The 18537-nt window shown below is 32.7% G+C and overlaps 1 protein-coding gene across 4 annotated transcripts in view; it reads right to left on the bottom strand.

Moving 5' to 3' along the window:
- Positions 1-18537, bottom strand: part of LOC143057911 (calmodulin-binding transcription activator 2-like) — a 96100-nt gene that overhangs the window by 19766 nt on the left and 57797 nt on the right. For all 4 annotated transcript variants that reach the window (XM_076231370.1, XM_076231369.1, XM_076231371.1 and 1 more), the window contains 7 exons: positions 14403-14541; positions 11132-11157; positions 9597-10706; positions 6078-6204; positions 5369-5497; positions 3918-4006; positions 3495-3679 (listed from right to left, as the gene is read on the bottom strand). In XM_076231370.1, coding sequence (XP_076087485.1) covers positions 3495-3679; positions 3918-4006; positions 5369-5497; positions 6078-6204; positions 9597-10706; positions 11132-11157; positions 14403-14541 — 1805 coding nt within the window. The remainder of the gene's footprint in view (positions 1-3494; positions 3680-3917; positions 4007-5368; positions 5498-6077; positions 6205-9596; positions 10707-11131; positions 11158-14402; positions 14542-18537) is intronic.

Raw genomic sequence — 18537 nt, 5'->3', positions numbered from 1 at the left:
GACAAATTTTATATAATTTACAATGACTGAAGTACAAAAAAATGGTATCAAAATTATTACGTCATAAAGTATTTACTCCATTGTCTTTGTTGTTCCTGGTTACCAATGTATGAATGAATGAAATGAATAAATTACAAATGTATGTACATAAAGGTAGTAAATTAATGAAATAAAATGAAATAAAAAGTTAAATATTATTGTCAATTGTTTTTAAATACTGTAAATGTTGTGAATTTCCTTGACTGTTAACTGTTTGTTAAATTCCTCCTCACACGGATTTCTCTGGTTAGTACGTCCTTCATATGTTGTATAACTGTCCATAATTACTGGTGTGTCTATTTCCTCGACTACGTAACCGTAGCTGTTGGTGTGAAATTTGGGTGGTCCTGTGGTTTTGATATAGATCACTTCGTCATCCGAATCTTCCGATTCACTTATGTGTAGGTCTTCACTGCGGATGTCCACTGTAATTTCTTCTTAAAGTTTGGCTGGAGTTGGATATATATATTTTGACGGCCCTGCTACTATCTTGAATTTAGGTGTTAATTCCATTTTTGTTCGAGCTTCAACCGGTGGTGTCCACTTGACAATTGGCGTAGCTGCTTCTTTCGGTGTTGCCGTTTTCTCCATGTAATCCGTATCTAGTTTGTCTTGATGCTTCGTTGCAATATGCTTTTTTGCTGCATGTTTTCTTGTAAAGTTGGCTGGGCAGTGTAGACACTCGTAAATTGTAACGGTGGGTTCATGATAACTACGGCGGTGCCTGCGTAATGTGCTGACGCTTGCGAATTTTTTCTCACATTTGAGGCATTTTATTTTTGTCTTTAAATTTTTTCCACTGGAATTTCCGAAACATTCTGCTGGTCTTGGTGTGGTCTTTGTTCTTGCCATCTCAATTTCTTCTGTTTAAACCCCAGGGTTCAGCGGTTCCTAATTTGTGTATGATGCTTTCTTCAGTTCGTAATCTTATGTTTATGTCTTTTTTCATTGTTATGATTCCCTTAATAGTGACGTTCTCTGTATTGTGATTTTCCGACGTGAAATGGTTTGATACTGGTTTGTACTCGTTTTGTATGTTGATTACAAACAGTTAACAGTCAAGGAAATTCACAACATTTACAGTATTTAAAAACAATTGACAATAATATTTAACTTTTTATTTCATTTTATTTCATTAATTTACTACCTTTATGTACATACATTTGTAATTTATTCATTTCATTCATTCATACATTGGTAACCAGGAACAACAAAGACAATGGAGTAAATACTTTATGACGTAATAATTTTGATACCATTTTTTTGTACTTCAGTCATTGTAAATTATATAAAATTTGTCCTGAAGACGCCGATCTAATCGGTGAAACTAGTCGGCACAATAAACTTGCAGCTCACTAAAGCGTTGTTGTTAATCCAGCGGTATTTTATTTATTTTTTTATTAACAACCCTGCATACCATTGGGTATCCTCTTTAGTGACTCTACCTTCACTTCACCACTAAGGCGTTGGTTCAGCAGTTTTTTTATTTTTTATTTAAAATATCATCTAGTTACTACCTACCTCCATACAATGAGTGTATGAACCAATGCCTGATACCCAAGAGCTGCTGCTATTTGAAGTTACTACCTACCTCCATACAATGAGTGTATGGACCAATGTCTGATACCCAAGAGCTGCTGCTATATGAAGTTACTACCTACCTCCATACAATGAGTGTATGAACCAATGTCTGATACCCAAGAGCTACTGCTATATGAAGTTACTACCTACCTCCATACAATGAGTGTATGAACCAATGCCTGATACCCAAGAGCTGCTGCTATTTGAAGTTACTACCTACCTCCATACAATGAGTGTATGAACCAATGTCTGATACCCAAGAGCTGCTGCTATATGAAGTTACTACCTACCTCCATACAATGAGTGTATGAACCAATGTCTGATACCCAAGAGCTGCTGCTATATGAAGTTACTACCTACCTCCATACAATGAGTGTATGAACCAATGTCTGATACCCAAGAGCTACTGCTATATGAAGTTACTACCTACCTCCATACAATGAGTGTATGAACCAATGCCTGATACTCAAGAGCTGCTGTTATATGAAGTTACTACCTACCTCCATACAATGAGTGTATGAACCAGGGCTTCCAAAACGGTCATATATTCCGGTCATTTGTATAATGTCCGGTAAAAGTCCGGCTGGGCAAAGCATGAAACGGTCATATACTTTTTATTTTTCAAGGCTTTTTCGGTCATTTTTACATAATTCACGATCTTTTTGACCCAACCTTTTGCCTTTAACATCAACACGTTTCCGGTCATAAATGTGACATGATGATTAATTACTATCAAAACAACACCTACTTCAATACTTTCTAATTTTAATCAAGGCTAATTAGTAGTTGAACAGCTGAAATCTACCTGTTCAGGTGACAGGTGAACTATGATCAGTACCGGACATCGTATAAATTGATCGGTTTAATCACAAATATTTTCTTACATTTCAGCGGTTTGTATCTAATTGATTTCGTTCTAAAGATTAAAATTAATTAGAAATTAGTTTATCAAAATGATTTGATGAAAAATTTTAAGGTTTTAGATAAAAAATCGTCAGAACTATGTCGTATGAACTAGAACACGTGTGCGCATGTGCACAGGTGGGAAATTTAATAATGCATCCTACATTTCTTCAAAAATGCTAAAATTATCAATGATACCTGTATCTAACGTTCAATTCAAGTATTTTGTTGAAAAAATAACATGGAAAGAGCTTCTTCTCTCAGTCGTGCTTTGTAAAAATACACGGATTTTACGTATCCGTTTATGGTCCATGTTTTACCATTGTCAAGTCAACATCCGGTTGAAAACGAAAGTAGTTTTTGACAATGTCATTTTGCACAAATAAAAAGTCTATGGCAGATATGAGCACGCTGATGTGCACACTTTGAATGATGCACTGCCAATTTAATAGTAACATCCTAACATCAAATTCATATCAAAGTAAAGTTTAAAAGCGTTTTTTTTTTAATGTAATGTCAATCATTGGAATGGCCATCTGATTACCATAATTGCCTTTTGTGACTAAGTCTTAAGGGATTAAAATCGGGATCAGATATGAAATGTCCGGCTGGCTCAAATATTTTTTGGAAGCCCTGGTATGAACCAATGCCTGATACCCAAGAGCTGCTGCTATATGAAGTTACTACCTACCTCCATACAATGAGTGTATGAACCAATGCCTGATACTCAAGAGCTGCTGCTATATGAAGTTACTACCTACCTCCATACAATGAGTGTATGAACCAATGCCTGATACCCAAGAGCTGCTGCTATATGAAGTTACTACCTACCTCCATACAATGAGTGTATGAACCAATGCCTGATACACAAGAGCTGCTGCTATATGAAGTTACTACCTACCTCCATACAATGAGTGTATGAACCAATGCCTGATACCCAAGAGCTGCTGCTATATGAAGTTACTACCTACCTCCATACAATGAGTGTATGAACCAATGCCTGATACCCAAGAGCTGCTGCTATATGAAGTAATGTCATGTTACGCTTTCCTTGTTTCGGAAAAATTGTCATGTTGCCCCAAGGCTTGGAAATTAAGGATTTTACATATAAAACAACCTTTTTTTCAAAATGGTCTGCTTTTAGTTCTTCTTTCAGCTGTAACAGAAAACATAACTTATTGAATACCATTTTCATATCAATAATCAGATAAATACAATAACCATGGAGGACAAAAATGTGCAGCTTTTTTTTTTAATTTTATTTGATAATGTTATCTTTTTTAACTTTTATTTGTTGGGTCCACAGTCTTTTCTGCATTTCTTGTATAATCCACAAGACTTCAAGGTTAGCAAGCAGTATTCAATAATAGACAGGTGCCCTTTGAACAACATACCTTTTGTATAGGCTGACGTGACATTGTTTTCTTCAGTTTTTCCTGAATCACAAACAGTCTATCTAACAACAACAGCTTAAGCTCATCAACTACAAAACAAGGAAATTCTATTATAAAATTAAAGAACCTTAGTGAGCACGCTCACATACCCCACGTCCCCACATTGTCATTGGAGAAATTAAATAAGTGTAAGAAAAAAAAATTGTATAAGAAAAAATATTGAATAATAATTTCCTGTCAATATGCACATCAACATAGTATGTCCTTATTATCTACAAAATTTCATGAAATTCTGTTGTGTAGTTTCAGAGGAGTTGAGATGACAAACTGTTGCAGAAGTACATTGAAGCAAATAAGTTCAAAGGGGCGTAACTCCTAGAAAAAAAAATGGAATCGTAATTTCCTGTCGATATGCACATCTACATAGTATGTCCTTATTATCTACAAATGTTCATGAAATTCTGTTGTGTGGTTTCAGAGGAGTTGAGATGACAAACTTTGAAGTAGTACCTTAAAGCAAATAAGTTCAAAGAGATGTAACTCCTAGAAAAAAAATTGAATCTTAATTTCCTGTCGATATGCACATCTACATAGTATGTCCTTATCATCTTAAAAGGTTTCATGAAATTCTGTTGTGTAGTTTCAGAGGAGTTGCGATGACAAACTGTTGCAGTAGTACAATAAAGTAAATAAGTTCAAAGGGGGGTAACTCCTAGAAAAAAATTGAATCGTAATTTCCTGTCGATATGCACATCTACATAGTATGTCCTTATTATCTAAAAAGGTTTCGTGAAATTCTGTTGTGTAGTTTCAGAGGAGTTGCGATGACAAACTGTTGCAGTAGTACATTAAGCAAATAAGTTCAAAGGGGCGTAACTCTTATAAAAAAAATTGAATCGCAATTTCCTGTCGATATGCACAACTACATAGTATGCCCTTTTCATCTGAAAAGGTTTCGTGAAATTCTGTTGTGTGGTTTGAGAGGAGTTGCGATGACAAGAAACAGGACTGACGGATGGACGGACGGGTCATAAACATTATACCCTCCGCAGATTCGTTGCGTGGGGTATAAAAAACTTCTTGTGACAATTACAAATATATGATTTACAATAGATAATATACAATATGTATATTTGAAAAAAAATATTTGTGATTAGAATGTTTATACTAAAGTCAGAAATAATAAAAAAAAGTTTAAAATAAAAATCTCCTAACAAAAGTCCCTTTCTAAATATGATGGAATGTTTATAGCTAACATTGTCAATTTAAAAATGATGAATGATAATTCATTCAAACACAAAATATAATTTTGTCAGAAATGAGATCCCCCACTTTGAAGGTTTAAAAAGTTTTGAGATATCAACACATTAGACATTTTTGATGAGTAGAAATGTGTAAAAATAGGTCAATGAAATTATGTGTACTCTAATCATATAGAAAATAATTCTTACCAGAAATAGAGAACCAGTTATTTTTTTGTTTATTTTTATCATCATGTGACACATATTTAAATGGTACTGAGTTAGAGATCACATGACCATCACAGCTGACTTGTAATGATGCTACTCCGCCATTGTGAGCTGAAAATAAATATTTCTTGTATAATCATTAACTATTAAAAACTTATTTTGTCAGCTATATATGAAATTTCAACTCTCAAACTTGCTGTTTTGTAGTAAAAATCTCTTAGAAGGAAAACAACCATATATCCATTAGTGGTACAGAGTCAGATAGGATTTTTGAATCCTGTAAATGGGGATATTAAAACAATATACATGGGAGACAACTCAATGATGTATAATTAAGAAAATGAATACATTTTATCAACCTAAAATCAAGTTTAATAAAGGGGAGAGTTGCTGTCTCATTGCTATATACCCTATGACTCTTTTTATTTATAAAAGAAATATGAAAATGGTGACTGATAACTTAAACCTGTCCTTCTCAACCATTCAAATCTATTTTTCTCAACTTGGAAAGTTTATAAATTGTTGTATTTGACAAAAAACTTGACATTTATTTCTCTGAAGTGAACATCTTTTATCAACAAATCATTTTTGTTAAAATAAACAACATGCATGAAATATAATCTAATAAAAATCTAGCAATTACTTGAATTATGCCAAACTGTTTAATCGTATTATTCCTGTAAGGACTAACCTGGGGAAAAACACCTTAGTACACCTGGCTGTATTAATGTTGTTGGTACTGGTTTACTATCAAATAAACATAAGTAATGAGATGACAAGGAACACCATGGACCTACAACTAAAACTTTTTCTCCACCCTGCAAAATAAAATTTGACCATATCTAACATAAAGAATTCAATTTCTGAAAATAGGAACATATAAACATATTTTACACCTAAAATCAATTCATGATATCACATATATGGCAATTGCTGTGTCATTTTTTTCTTCTTTTCGACTTTAAATGTCCCTTTTGTACCTTTTGCCTCTCTTTTATCTATGAATTTTTTATTATCCCGTTGGTCTCTTCCTCTTTTTTACAATTTTCACCAAAGATTAACAATTTGCACGACACAGGTACAAAGTTTCATCTGAATTCTAACCATACTTTTGAAGACTTTGCATTCACAAAAAATAATGGTTAACAATCTGACGGACAAAGTGAATCCTACACTAAAGGGCTCTAACACTTCCTTGACCTTCATTCTTTTTGTATCTAACTTATTTGGAAAGTTATACTGGATATTTTGTATACATACATTTACTTTTGAATATGAGCATTTGTAGAGAAATGCCATAGTTTTTAGACACGAAACTTAATCAAAGAGCTGAAAGCTCTGAGGAAAAATGACGCCACTGTCTCTAATATTGGGATAGTTTTTATGCAAGTCTTGATTTTCACATACCTTAATTAGTTTAACAATGCAACATGTCTCGTAAGCATATAATTGATATTTGTATATGTGTGTGTGTGAAGTGAAGGTGACAACTGGCTGTGTTTTTTTTTAAGACAAATGAATAGGTCAAGACTACCTGAATTGTACAAATAAATACCGTAGAAAGGCTTGTATATTTCTCACTGGTACATAGTCTGAATCCGTGTTGTTCGCGCCCATTCACGTTTGCGCCCACTCATGTTCGCCCCCTTTCACTTTCACACCCTACATGTTCGCACCCAATCTTAATTGGTTTTGTGTTTAATAACTCTGTAAGCAAGTGTTTTCTTATAAGTATAATTGTTGTCATTGTCTCAAAAATAAAGTGTTGAATAAATCTTAATCATGTTTTGGATAGGGTATTGTTAAAAATAATAATAATCCTTTCTAAATAAAGTGGTATTTTGTCAACGTTTTATTTTGTATTGAATAACTCTTAATCATGTTTTTGTTAGTGTATTGCTATAACTTTGTTTCATTGACTGTTTCAAAATGAAGTGAGATTCTGACTATGTTTTTTTCTGTGTGTTGAATAAATTTTATCATGTTTTGGTTATAATAGTGGATTGCTATGTTTTAGTTCCTATATTTTATTGCTTCGTTGTTTCAGATCAAAGGGACCAAGCTGTTAAAAACAATTATCTTTTGTGTTTTTCCTTTTAAATCTTCAATGTTTTACTCATACAAAGCTATAAATACATTCAGTATTTACACCAAAGCAATTTAAAACAACAATCATGATTTTCCAATTATTCAACTTGAATTTGAATTAAAATTGGGCGCGAATGAGTAGAGTGCGAACGGACCTTGGGTGCGAACGTGCGAGCTGCGAACATGTAGGGTGCGAAAGTGTATTGGGCGCGAACAGACCTGATACCACAGTCTGAACCCCCTTCTCCCACAAAATATTAAGTAAATAATCTTTTTGTTACTGTTATCAAAGGTCTAATGAAACTCAGGTAATTTCAAACATTTGTCAAAGAATTCTAGTCAAACCGGTACCTGGTTAAATTGGCACCTGGACAAATCAGCACCTGGTTAAATCGACACCTGATATAGTCAATTTGTCACCCATGTTTAATATATATTTTTAACAGTATTTTAAGCAAAAAGAGTAAAAATAAGAAAGGGGTTGCCAGAATTTTTTTCAGTATTTAAATTCTGACTTTCACATTTTTGGGTGTTCATGTACATTTTGTATATATTTATTTTTCTCAACTAAATGACTTTTTTGGTGTATTTTTAATGATATATAATGTATATATGAGTAGTCCAAATAATTATTACGTCTGGCAAGGCTTTTTTTATTTCATTCTGGGACACCTTCCTATGACTGCAAGGCTATGTTAATTTTTTTCTGGGATGCCCAGAAAAAAATAATATCCTACCCAGACGTCATAATTATTTGGACTAATACACGAGATATTGGATATTTTTATGCATTATTTTAACCAGTTGAGCATTTTACAGGATTGTTGGTTTAATGCTGTTTAAATTTTACTGAAAAAACACCTTAAATTTGTTAATTATTTGGCATGAAAGTTTGATTTATTGAAAGGGACTCATAGTTTTCCATTTTATTTTAATAATTGTCTAATTGTTAAAACAACAGTTGGGTAAGGGATTCGTTGTTTACCTTTATACACAACAACATATTCACTTTGGTTTCCTTATTTACCTAAATACACAACAACATATTCACTATGTACTTAGTAACAGTTATTAATTAATTGAATAGAAAATATTATAACAAATATTATTAGGTGCCGATCTGACTAGATGCCAATTTAACCAGGTGCCGACTTAACTTGTACGTTTCAATTCCTCTGCGATCGTTTGCGGTATTTTCTTGAGAAAACCTATTTTCCATCATCAAAGAGAAGAAGAAACTGCTTGAAAATGATTCTGGAACGCTTCATGATTGTTAAAATAAGTTTAATTCACTCAAATAACAATTTTGAAACTTGCGATGTTTAAACAGGAAGTTTCAAAAGCACGTGTGAAAGAAGAAATTAACCGGTGAGAGTGGAAATCCGTACATGACAGATATCACTATAGTACGACTTTGAAAGTAAAACAGTTCCATCCTTTTGTAAAACAGTCTTTAATATACCTATCACATTAATGTTTGAAGGGTCTTAAGCTTATTCAAACCATATAAGTCGGTATGAAACACCAAAACGGAATGAACATTTCAATAACCGATTACGTTTTGTAGTTTACAAATTCTAAACTGGTTCCCGTCAAACTACAACACTTTGTTCGAGTGTAGTGGAATACAAGCAGGAACCAGTTTGTTTGTATAGTAAATTATGAAACCGAGTGTAAACTGGTTCCTGCTTGTATTCCACTACACAATGATCATGCATAATGATAACACAAGCAGATTCCAGTTTGTATGGAAAATAGTAAATACGAAACCAAGCGCGGTAGGCAGAGAAATGTTATGAAGTTCAGGTCGGCAGTTATGGAACAATGACTGCGTCATTTTCCAAAAATTTTACCATATAAGAGAGTTTAAAACTGAGAACTAGATCACACCCAAGATTATGATCCAGGATTTGTTCATAAATACTTGGGAATTTGACCACTCCAGAGTAATCCAGGATTTGTTGGTACATACCTGAGAATTTGACCACTCTGGAGAGTAATCCAGGATTTGTTGGTACATACCTGAGAATTTGACCACTCCGGAGAGTAATCCAGGATTTGTTGGTACATACCTGAGAATTTGACCACTCCGGAGAGTAATCCAGGATTTGTTGGTACATACCTGAGAATTTGACCACTCCGGAGAGTAATCCAGGATTTTGTGCTCCTCCCCTTTATGTCCTGACAACCCTTTACCATTATTTACAGTCTTATTATCACAGATTGTTGATATGTCTGGAAAATTTTGTTCAGGTTGAACTTGACATGACTGAACAAGGTCACTGTTAAATAAGTTAATTTCATTGGTTAATTCTTGATCACATGTATTATTTTTATGCATTCCATCCCCTTTTAAACTATTAGTATCTGGCTGTCTACTAAGATCATTGTAAAGTTTTTCTATTTCAGAAATCTCAAAATCTAAGTTATCCAGAATATTGTAGTCTGATGTTGTCAATGGCAACCCAGTATTGTTATTGTCATTCATTGCTTGTGGGAAGTTAGCGTAATTATTTGATGTTTCCACAGGAAATGATGAATGTATAAGGTCCTGTATATCATCGGCTGACACATTCCGTAGATGAGGAACGTGCCCAGTATCTGTTTTAGTCTGTGTACAGGAAGTAGGCATAAAATTCTGTGCCTCAGAATATACCATTTGTGTTTTATGAGGATCATGGTCTGTAGAGTTAGGATGAGCAAATAAATTGAGCTGCCCCGGAATATTATGAGGTACTTGGATAGGATGAGACATATGATGAATAGACTGGTCCAAAACATGAGGAATTGGTTGCTGTTGGCAACCCGATGTTACAGTGACAGATGAAACAGTGTTTGAGGCTACTCCTCCACTCAGCAGCAAATAACTCGTCGTTGGTAACTGACTCACACTGAGCAAAAAAGGAGCTTGAGTGAGATTTTCTGAGCAAGGAATAGAATCAGTGGCTTTAGGCTGGATATGTAAAACTCCTGAATGCCTTTGATGGGGTGCCTGAGGGAAAGACTGTTGAGTTTTAGCATTCAGTTGGCAAACTGTGTTCATTAATATGTCTTTACACTGAGAATCATCAGGAATAGAAGCTGAAGATGGATCCCCTGTTGAACTGGCCCCATCTTCTGGCTTGGAATGACAACTTATCTTCTTGTAACCTATATTTTGACCTTTGTTCTTGTCCTGACTTTCATGGTACTGTATAAGGTGCTTTACAAGTTTTTCTACTGTTTCTTCAAGCTGTAAATAAATTAATTCGTGTAAAAGATTGTTTTCTAAAAATCTTTCAAAAATATAATTTAAAGATATATATTTTACATAATTCCTTGTATATTTTGTTATGGAATTCTGGAACTATTTGTTTATCTTGTCAATCTAAATTCAGGGCTAGTGATATTCTATTAAAATATTACAAGAATAATTAATAAAACTGTCACCAAAATTTATCTGCATAATGTGTCTCCTGGAACTATGGTCATAACACTTTACTCAGTACTAGATGTATCAAATTTGTGCTTGTAATTATTTTGAGTGGTTTTTTTTGTGACTGTGTACAAATAAAAAAAATAGGATTGAAAGGCACTTATAAAGCTTTTACATATTAATGAGGAATGTTTTGTGCCACATAACAATCAATTTAACTATTTATATAATAAAACACTAACCATTTGATCTGAGCTTCCAGCAGAAACTGAAATGGAAAAAAAGTATGAAATGAGCTGTATGGATAGGAACTGTTTTGTTTTAAATATGAACTGAATGTGGAGTCTGTTCTTTGTGACTGGTGGTGTTGCATCTTTCAAAGTCTATGTAAATTATTTGCCCTAAACTTGCAACATAGTGAGCCTTTTTAGTTTGTTCTTTTTTACTAGACTAAACTAGTGCTGTTATATCTTTCAAAGTCTATGTAAATTATTTGCCCTAAACTTGCAACAAGGTGAGCCTTTTTAGTTTGTTCTTTTTTACTAGGCTAACCTGTTGGTGTTACATCTTTCAAAGTCTATGTAAATTATTTGCCCTACACTTTCAATGAGGCAGACTGTTTGGTCTGTGTTGAAGACCTCACTGCTGTTTTGAGATGAAAAGCAGCTAGTAATATATAAATGCACTTTTCCTTTGTTTTTGTGTTTTTCTGTGCATGTGGACATTTCATATCCTTTCTTTTCTAATTTATCCATAAATTGAAAACTTTAAAAAAAATATAACCAGTATTATTTTTTGTTTAATTATTGTGAAAACTAATCCTCAATAATTTTAGCCTTCTCATTAATGAAATGGTTGTTATATGTAATACATAACTCAGATATGTAATCTTAATTAATGAAGAGTTGAAATCTTAGAATATATCCATTTCATATTAAAGGTACACTGTTTAATCACATTTCAGTCAAAAGTTTACATTTTGCAACAATTTTCCATTTTTCAATAATTTATTATCTCCCTTTAAAATTTAAATTTTGATAAAACATTGAATAAAAATTTTTTCTTATGAAGAAAAAACATTCTACCCTAATTCTAAGATTTTAAAATTTAATGTTTTCATGTAGTTTGTGGGTTTAACTTCCAACAAAGTAAATTTTCTATAGGCTGGCAAAACCATGAAGTACAATTGTTCTTAGCAATCACAACCAGGTGCTCCGCAGGGCGCAGCTTTATACGACCGCAGAGGTCGAACCCTGAACAGTTGGGGCAAGTATGGACAAAACATTCAAGCGTGATACAGCTCTGAATTTGGATTGTGATCAAATTTTTGACATTACATGGGTTTTTTTACACAAAACAAATGTCAAGATTTTACAAATCAATTAAAGATTTCTTCTTATTTAAATCTAAAATTAAATAGTTGACACAGCATAGGTTTCTGACACAGAATGAATGTGGTCTAATGAACTTAAAAGTTTTTTTTTGCCTTTGAGCAATTCACTATGCTGTTGAATATTAATCCTCTCAAAAAAATGTTTGAAGAAATTTTCTTTTTATTTATGAAATCTGAAATGAGAAAAATTTAACCCCCCCCCCCTTTTTTTCACATCCCCGTTTCCCTTTTTCCAAAACTGATATTAATTCAAATTTCTAATGGAGTTTGCAACAATAACTACTCTTTTAAATACATCATAAAATATTTAAATGTAAAATAAAGTGCTTGTTATCACTGAATGGTAAAGATTGGTTGGTAGTAAAAGTGAATATACATTGTTTATTGTATAAAACAATAAAAAAAACTTCATCAGCAACATTTTATATTGGCAAATTTCCAATGAAGTTATTTAAATAAAGTTATTGGCAAATAAAAATAGAAAATGACATCATAGTCATGTCTGGCAAATTTCCAACATACATTATCTAAAACATTTTAGATAAGATAAGGAAAAAAAGCTTCATCAGCAACATTTTATATTGGCAAATTTCCAATGAAGTTATTTACATAAAGTTATTGGCAAATAAAAATAGAAAATGACATCATAGTCATGTCTGGCAAATTTCCAACATATATTATCAACTACTATTCTATACAAAGAAAGATAACTCCAATTGAAAATTAATTGCTATTGCACAATATTGTGCAATTAGATATTTCTTGCTATTGTGCAATACTGTGCAATTGAAAATTTCTTGCTATTGCACAATACTTGATATGGAATCCTGATTTGGACCAACTTGAAAACTGGGCCCATAATCAAAAATCAAAGTACATATTTAGATAAAGCATATCAAATAAGCCCAAGAATTTAATTTTTGTTAAAATCAAACTTAGTTTAATTTTGGACCCTTTGGACCTTAATGTAGACCAATTTGAAAACTGGACCAAAAATTAAGAATCTACATACACAGTTAGATTTGGCATATCAAAGAACCCATTTATTCAATTTTTGAAGAAATCAAACAAAGTTTAATTTTGGATCCCCATTTGGACCAACTTGAAAACTAGGCCAATAATTAAAAATCTAAGTACATTTTTAAATTCAGCATATCAAAGAACCCCAAGGATTCAATTTTTGTTAAAATCAAACTAAGTTTAATTTTAGACCCTTTGGACCTTAATGTAGACCAATTTGAAAACGGGACCAAAAATTAAGAATCTACATACATAGTTAGATTCGGCATATCAAAGAACCCCAATTATTCAATTTTTGATGAAATCACACAAAGTTCAATTTTGGACCGTTTGGGCCCCTTATTCCTAAACTGTTAGGACCAAAACTCCCAAAATCAAACCCAACCTTCCTTTTATGGTCATAAACCTTGTGTTTAAATTTCATAGATTTCTATTTACTTATACTAAGTTATGGTGCAAAAACTAAAAATAATGCTTAATAGGGCCCCTTTTTGGCCCCTAATTCATAAACTGTTATGACCTCAACTCCAAAAATCAATCCCAACCTTCCTTTTGTGGTCATAAACCTTGTGCTAAAATTTCATTGATTTCTATTTACTTATACTAAAGTTATTGTGCGAAAACCAAGAATAATGCTTATTTGGGCCCTTTTTTGGCCCTTAATTCCTAAACTGTTGGAACCAAAACCCCCAAAATCAATCCCAACCTTCCTTTTGTGGTCATAAACCTTGTGTCAAAATTTCATAGATTTCTATTCACTTAAACTAAAGTTATAGTGCGAAAACCAAGAAAATGCTTATTTGGGCCCTTTTTGGCCCCTAATTCCTAAAATGATGGGACCAAAACTCCCAAAATCAATACCAACCTTCCTTTTGTGGTCATAAACCTTGTGTTAAAATTTCATAGATTTCCATTCACTTTTACTAAAGTTAGAGTGCGAAAACGAAAAGTATTCGGACGCCGGACGACGACGACGACGACGACGACGCAGACGCCAACGTGATAGCAATATACGACGAAAAATTTTTCAAATTTTGCGGTCGTATAAAAATTGGTGTCCACGTAAAATAAAAGAATCCCCAGTATTCTATAATACCTACACATTGGTCTTAGCTGTTCTACTAGTTCTTCTTTCGTCCATTCTTTCTTCTCTACAGAACCTGGCATCATGGGAATTTTGACCTTGCCGTCATCAGGATAGGGGACATTTAAATAATGAATTAATACGATGTCAGGATTCTGAAAAAATACACATAAATCATGAAATCACATGGTCAGGATAGGGAACATTTAAATCATGAAATCACATGGTCAGGATAGGGAACATCTAAATCATGAAATCACATGGTCAGGATAGGGAACATTTAAATAATGAATTAACATGATGTCAGGATTCTGAAAAATACACATAAATCATGACATCAACATCATTACATGCTTCTTAAAGTCATAAGAAACCTCAAATTAAAAAAAATAATGCACATGTTTTTTTTATATCTCAATGGATAGTTTTCATTATAAAACTTATGTACATATACTTTTTTCTGAAGAAAATTTTTTAATTTGTTCGTATCAAGAAGAAGTTTATTTTATTTTAATTGCTTCCTTTCCAGGAAGCAATTCCTCGACATATTTTCCCGATGCAAAGTGACCTCAGTGTGACCCATCTTGTAAAAATCCAGTGATTGCAATATGCATGGATGTCCTTAAAATAAACTATTATCTGATTTTACATGTTAAACACGTGCTCAATATCCATGCATTTTTGTTGATTGTTGACAAACAGGTGGCAATCGTTAAACTTCCTTCAAAACACGAACTTTAATTACCTGCCACATTGTCAAAACAACACTGACCGATTAAAAGAAAATTGTCGATTGTACAAAATTTATGCGAAAAAAATGATAAAACGTTCACAGAAGACTAAGTTTATGATGTTTGTATGCACTGGTTCAAGAATTGAAATAACATTATTTTTCACCGGTCACTCGTTTCATAGGACTTTTTAACATACAAAGAAAACTGTGCAAATGAAAGTTTTGTTTGGATTAAATCTCTGTATTATTCAAGTTAAATAATCAAAGAGCTGAAAGCTCTGAAGAAAAATGACGCCACTGTCTCTAATATTGGGATAGTTTTTATGCAAGTCTTGATTTTCACATACCGTAATTAGTTTAACAATGCAACATGTATCGTGAGCATATAATTGATATTCGTATATGTGTGTGTGTGTGAAGTGAAGGTGACAACTGGCTGGTTTTTTAAGACAAATGAATAGGTCAAGACTAGCTGAATTGTACAAATAAATACCATAGAAAGGCTTGTATATTTCTCACTGGTACATAGTCTGAATACGGGTCTGTTCGCTTCCATTCACGTTTGCGCCCACTCATTTTCACCCCCTTTCACTTTCACACCCTACATGTTCGCACCCAATCTTAATTGGTTTTGTGTTTAATAACTCTGTAAGCAAGTGTTTTCTTATAAGTATAATTGTTGTCATTGTCTCAAAATAAAGTAAGACAGCAATTTTTTTTTTGTGTTGAATAAATCTTAATCATGTTTTGGATAGGGTATTGCTAAAAATAATAATAATCCTTTCTAAATAAAGTGGTATTTTGTTAACGTTTTATTTTGTGTTGAATAACTCTTAATCATGTTTTGGTTAGTGTATTGCTATAACTTGTTTCATTGACTTGTTTCAAAATGAAGTGAGATTCTGACTATGTTTGTTTCTGTGTGTTGAATAAATTTTATCATGTTTTGGTTATATTAGTGGATTGCTATATTTTGGTTTCTATGTTTTATTGTTTCGTTGTTTCAGATCAATGGGACCAAGCTGTTAAAAACAATTATCATTTGTGTTTTTTCCTTTAAAATCTTCAATGTTTTACTCATACCAAGCTATAAATACATTCAGTATTTACACCAAAGCAATTTAAAACAACAACCATGATTTTCCAATTATTCAACTTGAATTTGAATTAAAATTGGGCACGAATGAGTAGAGTGTGAATGTGCGAATGTGTAGGGTGCGAAAATGTATTGGGCACAAACAGACCTGATACCACAGTCTGAACCCCCTTCTCCCACAAAATATTAAGTAAATAATCTTTTTGTTACTGCTATCAAAGGTCTAATGAAACTCGGATAATTTCAAACATTTGTCAAAGAATTCTAGTCAAACCGGCACCTAGTTAAATTGGCACCTGGACAAATCATCACCTGGTTAAAATCGACACCTGATATAGTCAATTCGTCACCCATGTTAAATATATATTTTTAACAGTATTTTAAGCAATAGGGTAAAAATAAGAAAGGGCTTGCCAGAATTTTTTTCAGTATTAAAGCAAAAAGAGTTAAATACTAACTTTCACATTTTTGGGTGTTCATGTACATTTTGTATATATTTATTTTTCTCAACTAAATGACTTTTTTGGTGTAGTTTTAATGATATATATATATATATATGAGTAGTCCAAATAATTATTACGTCTGGCAAGGCTTTTTTAATTTTATTCTGGAACACTTTCCTATGATCGCAAGGCTATGTTAATTTTTTTTCTGGGACGCCTTCCTACGAACGTCGTAGGAAGGCGTCCCAGAAAAATAATAAAATAGCCTTGCCAGACGTCATAATTATTTGGACTAATACATGAGATATTGGGTATTTTTCTGCATTATTTCAAGGATTTGATTATTTTAACCAGTTGAGCATTTTACAGGATTGTTGGTTTAATGCTGTTTAAACTTTACTGAAAAAAAAACACCTTAAATTTGCTAATTATTTTGCATGAAAGTTTGATTTATTGAAAGGGACTCATAGTTTTCCATTTTATTTTAATAATTGACTTGTTTTTACAATTACACAAATTGTCTAATTGTTAAAACAACAGCTTTGGTAAGGGCTTCGTTGTTTACCTTTATACATAACAGGGCTCACGCTACCAGGCGACTTGGGCGAAGAAGTCGCCCTCCCGACCGTCACTTCGCTTTCCCCGACCCCCAAAAGCGAAAACAAGTCGCCCTGTTCTTGACGAAAGTCGCTTTCAGTCGCTTCCGTCATCGGACATTTTCAATTTTTACCAAGTTGATGACACATCAATTTTTTACTGATAATTAAAGAAATTCAGACATAAACTATTCATTATCTTTAGAAAAGAGGTTGAAGCATTGTCTTCGCAGTGTGTATCAGGTTATTTGATAAAAATACAACTTTTTATCACTTCGTGCATTTTCGCAAGTTCCGATGCTTGTTACTCGAAAACGTACATCAACCTAAATTTCGGCGGCAAAATAAGTTTGTTACTTCATTTAAACGTGATAAAAGTTGCCTCCAGTAAATGTTTAATCCATTTATTGCATTAAAACCGTCATGTTCCTTTCCAAATAACTTGTCAAACATCGTTTATTTTTGTAAATTTTCTTGCATCCGTCCGCCATTGACCGATTTCTAAACTACGGATCTGAACCGGACCAGCTATGGCCGAAATCCGTACTTTTACAATAATTACTACGGACGCACGGATGGAACAGCTGACAGAAGAATATTGATCCCAAAGGGAAAAATTACGCATCCCACACGCATTAAGAGACTTTTGGTTACATCTAATTGATTGGTGTATATAATTCCCTATATTTTTTATGAATGTTTCAAACTATTGATTAAAGTTGCTTAACTCTGAGACTATTATACTAATATCAATATATTATGGCCAAGCTTAATAACTTTAATATTTTTTTTATGAGAAACACTGAATTTCATACACAAGATAATTTTTAATTAAATTGTAATTGATATATTAATTTCTTTACATTTTTTAAAATATTTTTTTTTTTTTTTAGTGCTAGATATTTAGTTGGTAGTTTCTCACAAGAACTTTAGTAAAACTTAAACAACTTTTAATTTCAAATGTTACTTTAATTGTTATTTTTTACTCATATGAATTGAACAACATAAAAAGAACATTATTTACATATGGCCCTTTATACTATTGTAAAATCCAAACATTGTAGCGCACCCGCGCGAATGAGCACTTCTCTTTCAAATCTCACCACTTCTCCCTATCAGTTTCAAAAAGAGAAGTCACTTCTCCCTATAATTCTGAAGTAGTGTGAGCCCTGCATAACATATTCACTTTCGTTTCGTTGTTTACCAAAATACACAACAACATATTCACTATGCACTTGGTAACAGTAATTAATTAATTGAATAGAAAATATTATAACAAATAT

Source organism: Mytilus galloprovincialis, chromosome 13 (genome assembly GCF_965363235.1).
Source record: "Mytilus galloprovincialis chromosome 13, xbMytGall1.hap1.1, whole genome shotgun sequence".
In the NCBI taxonomy this organism is placed as follows: domain Eukaryota; kingdom Metazoa; phylum Mollusca; class Bivalvia; order Mytilida; family Mytilidae; genus Mytilus; species Mytilus galloprovincialis.
The sequence above is the reverse complement of the archived record's forward strand: the minus strand, read 5'-3'. Positions and strand labels throughout refer to the sequence as shown.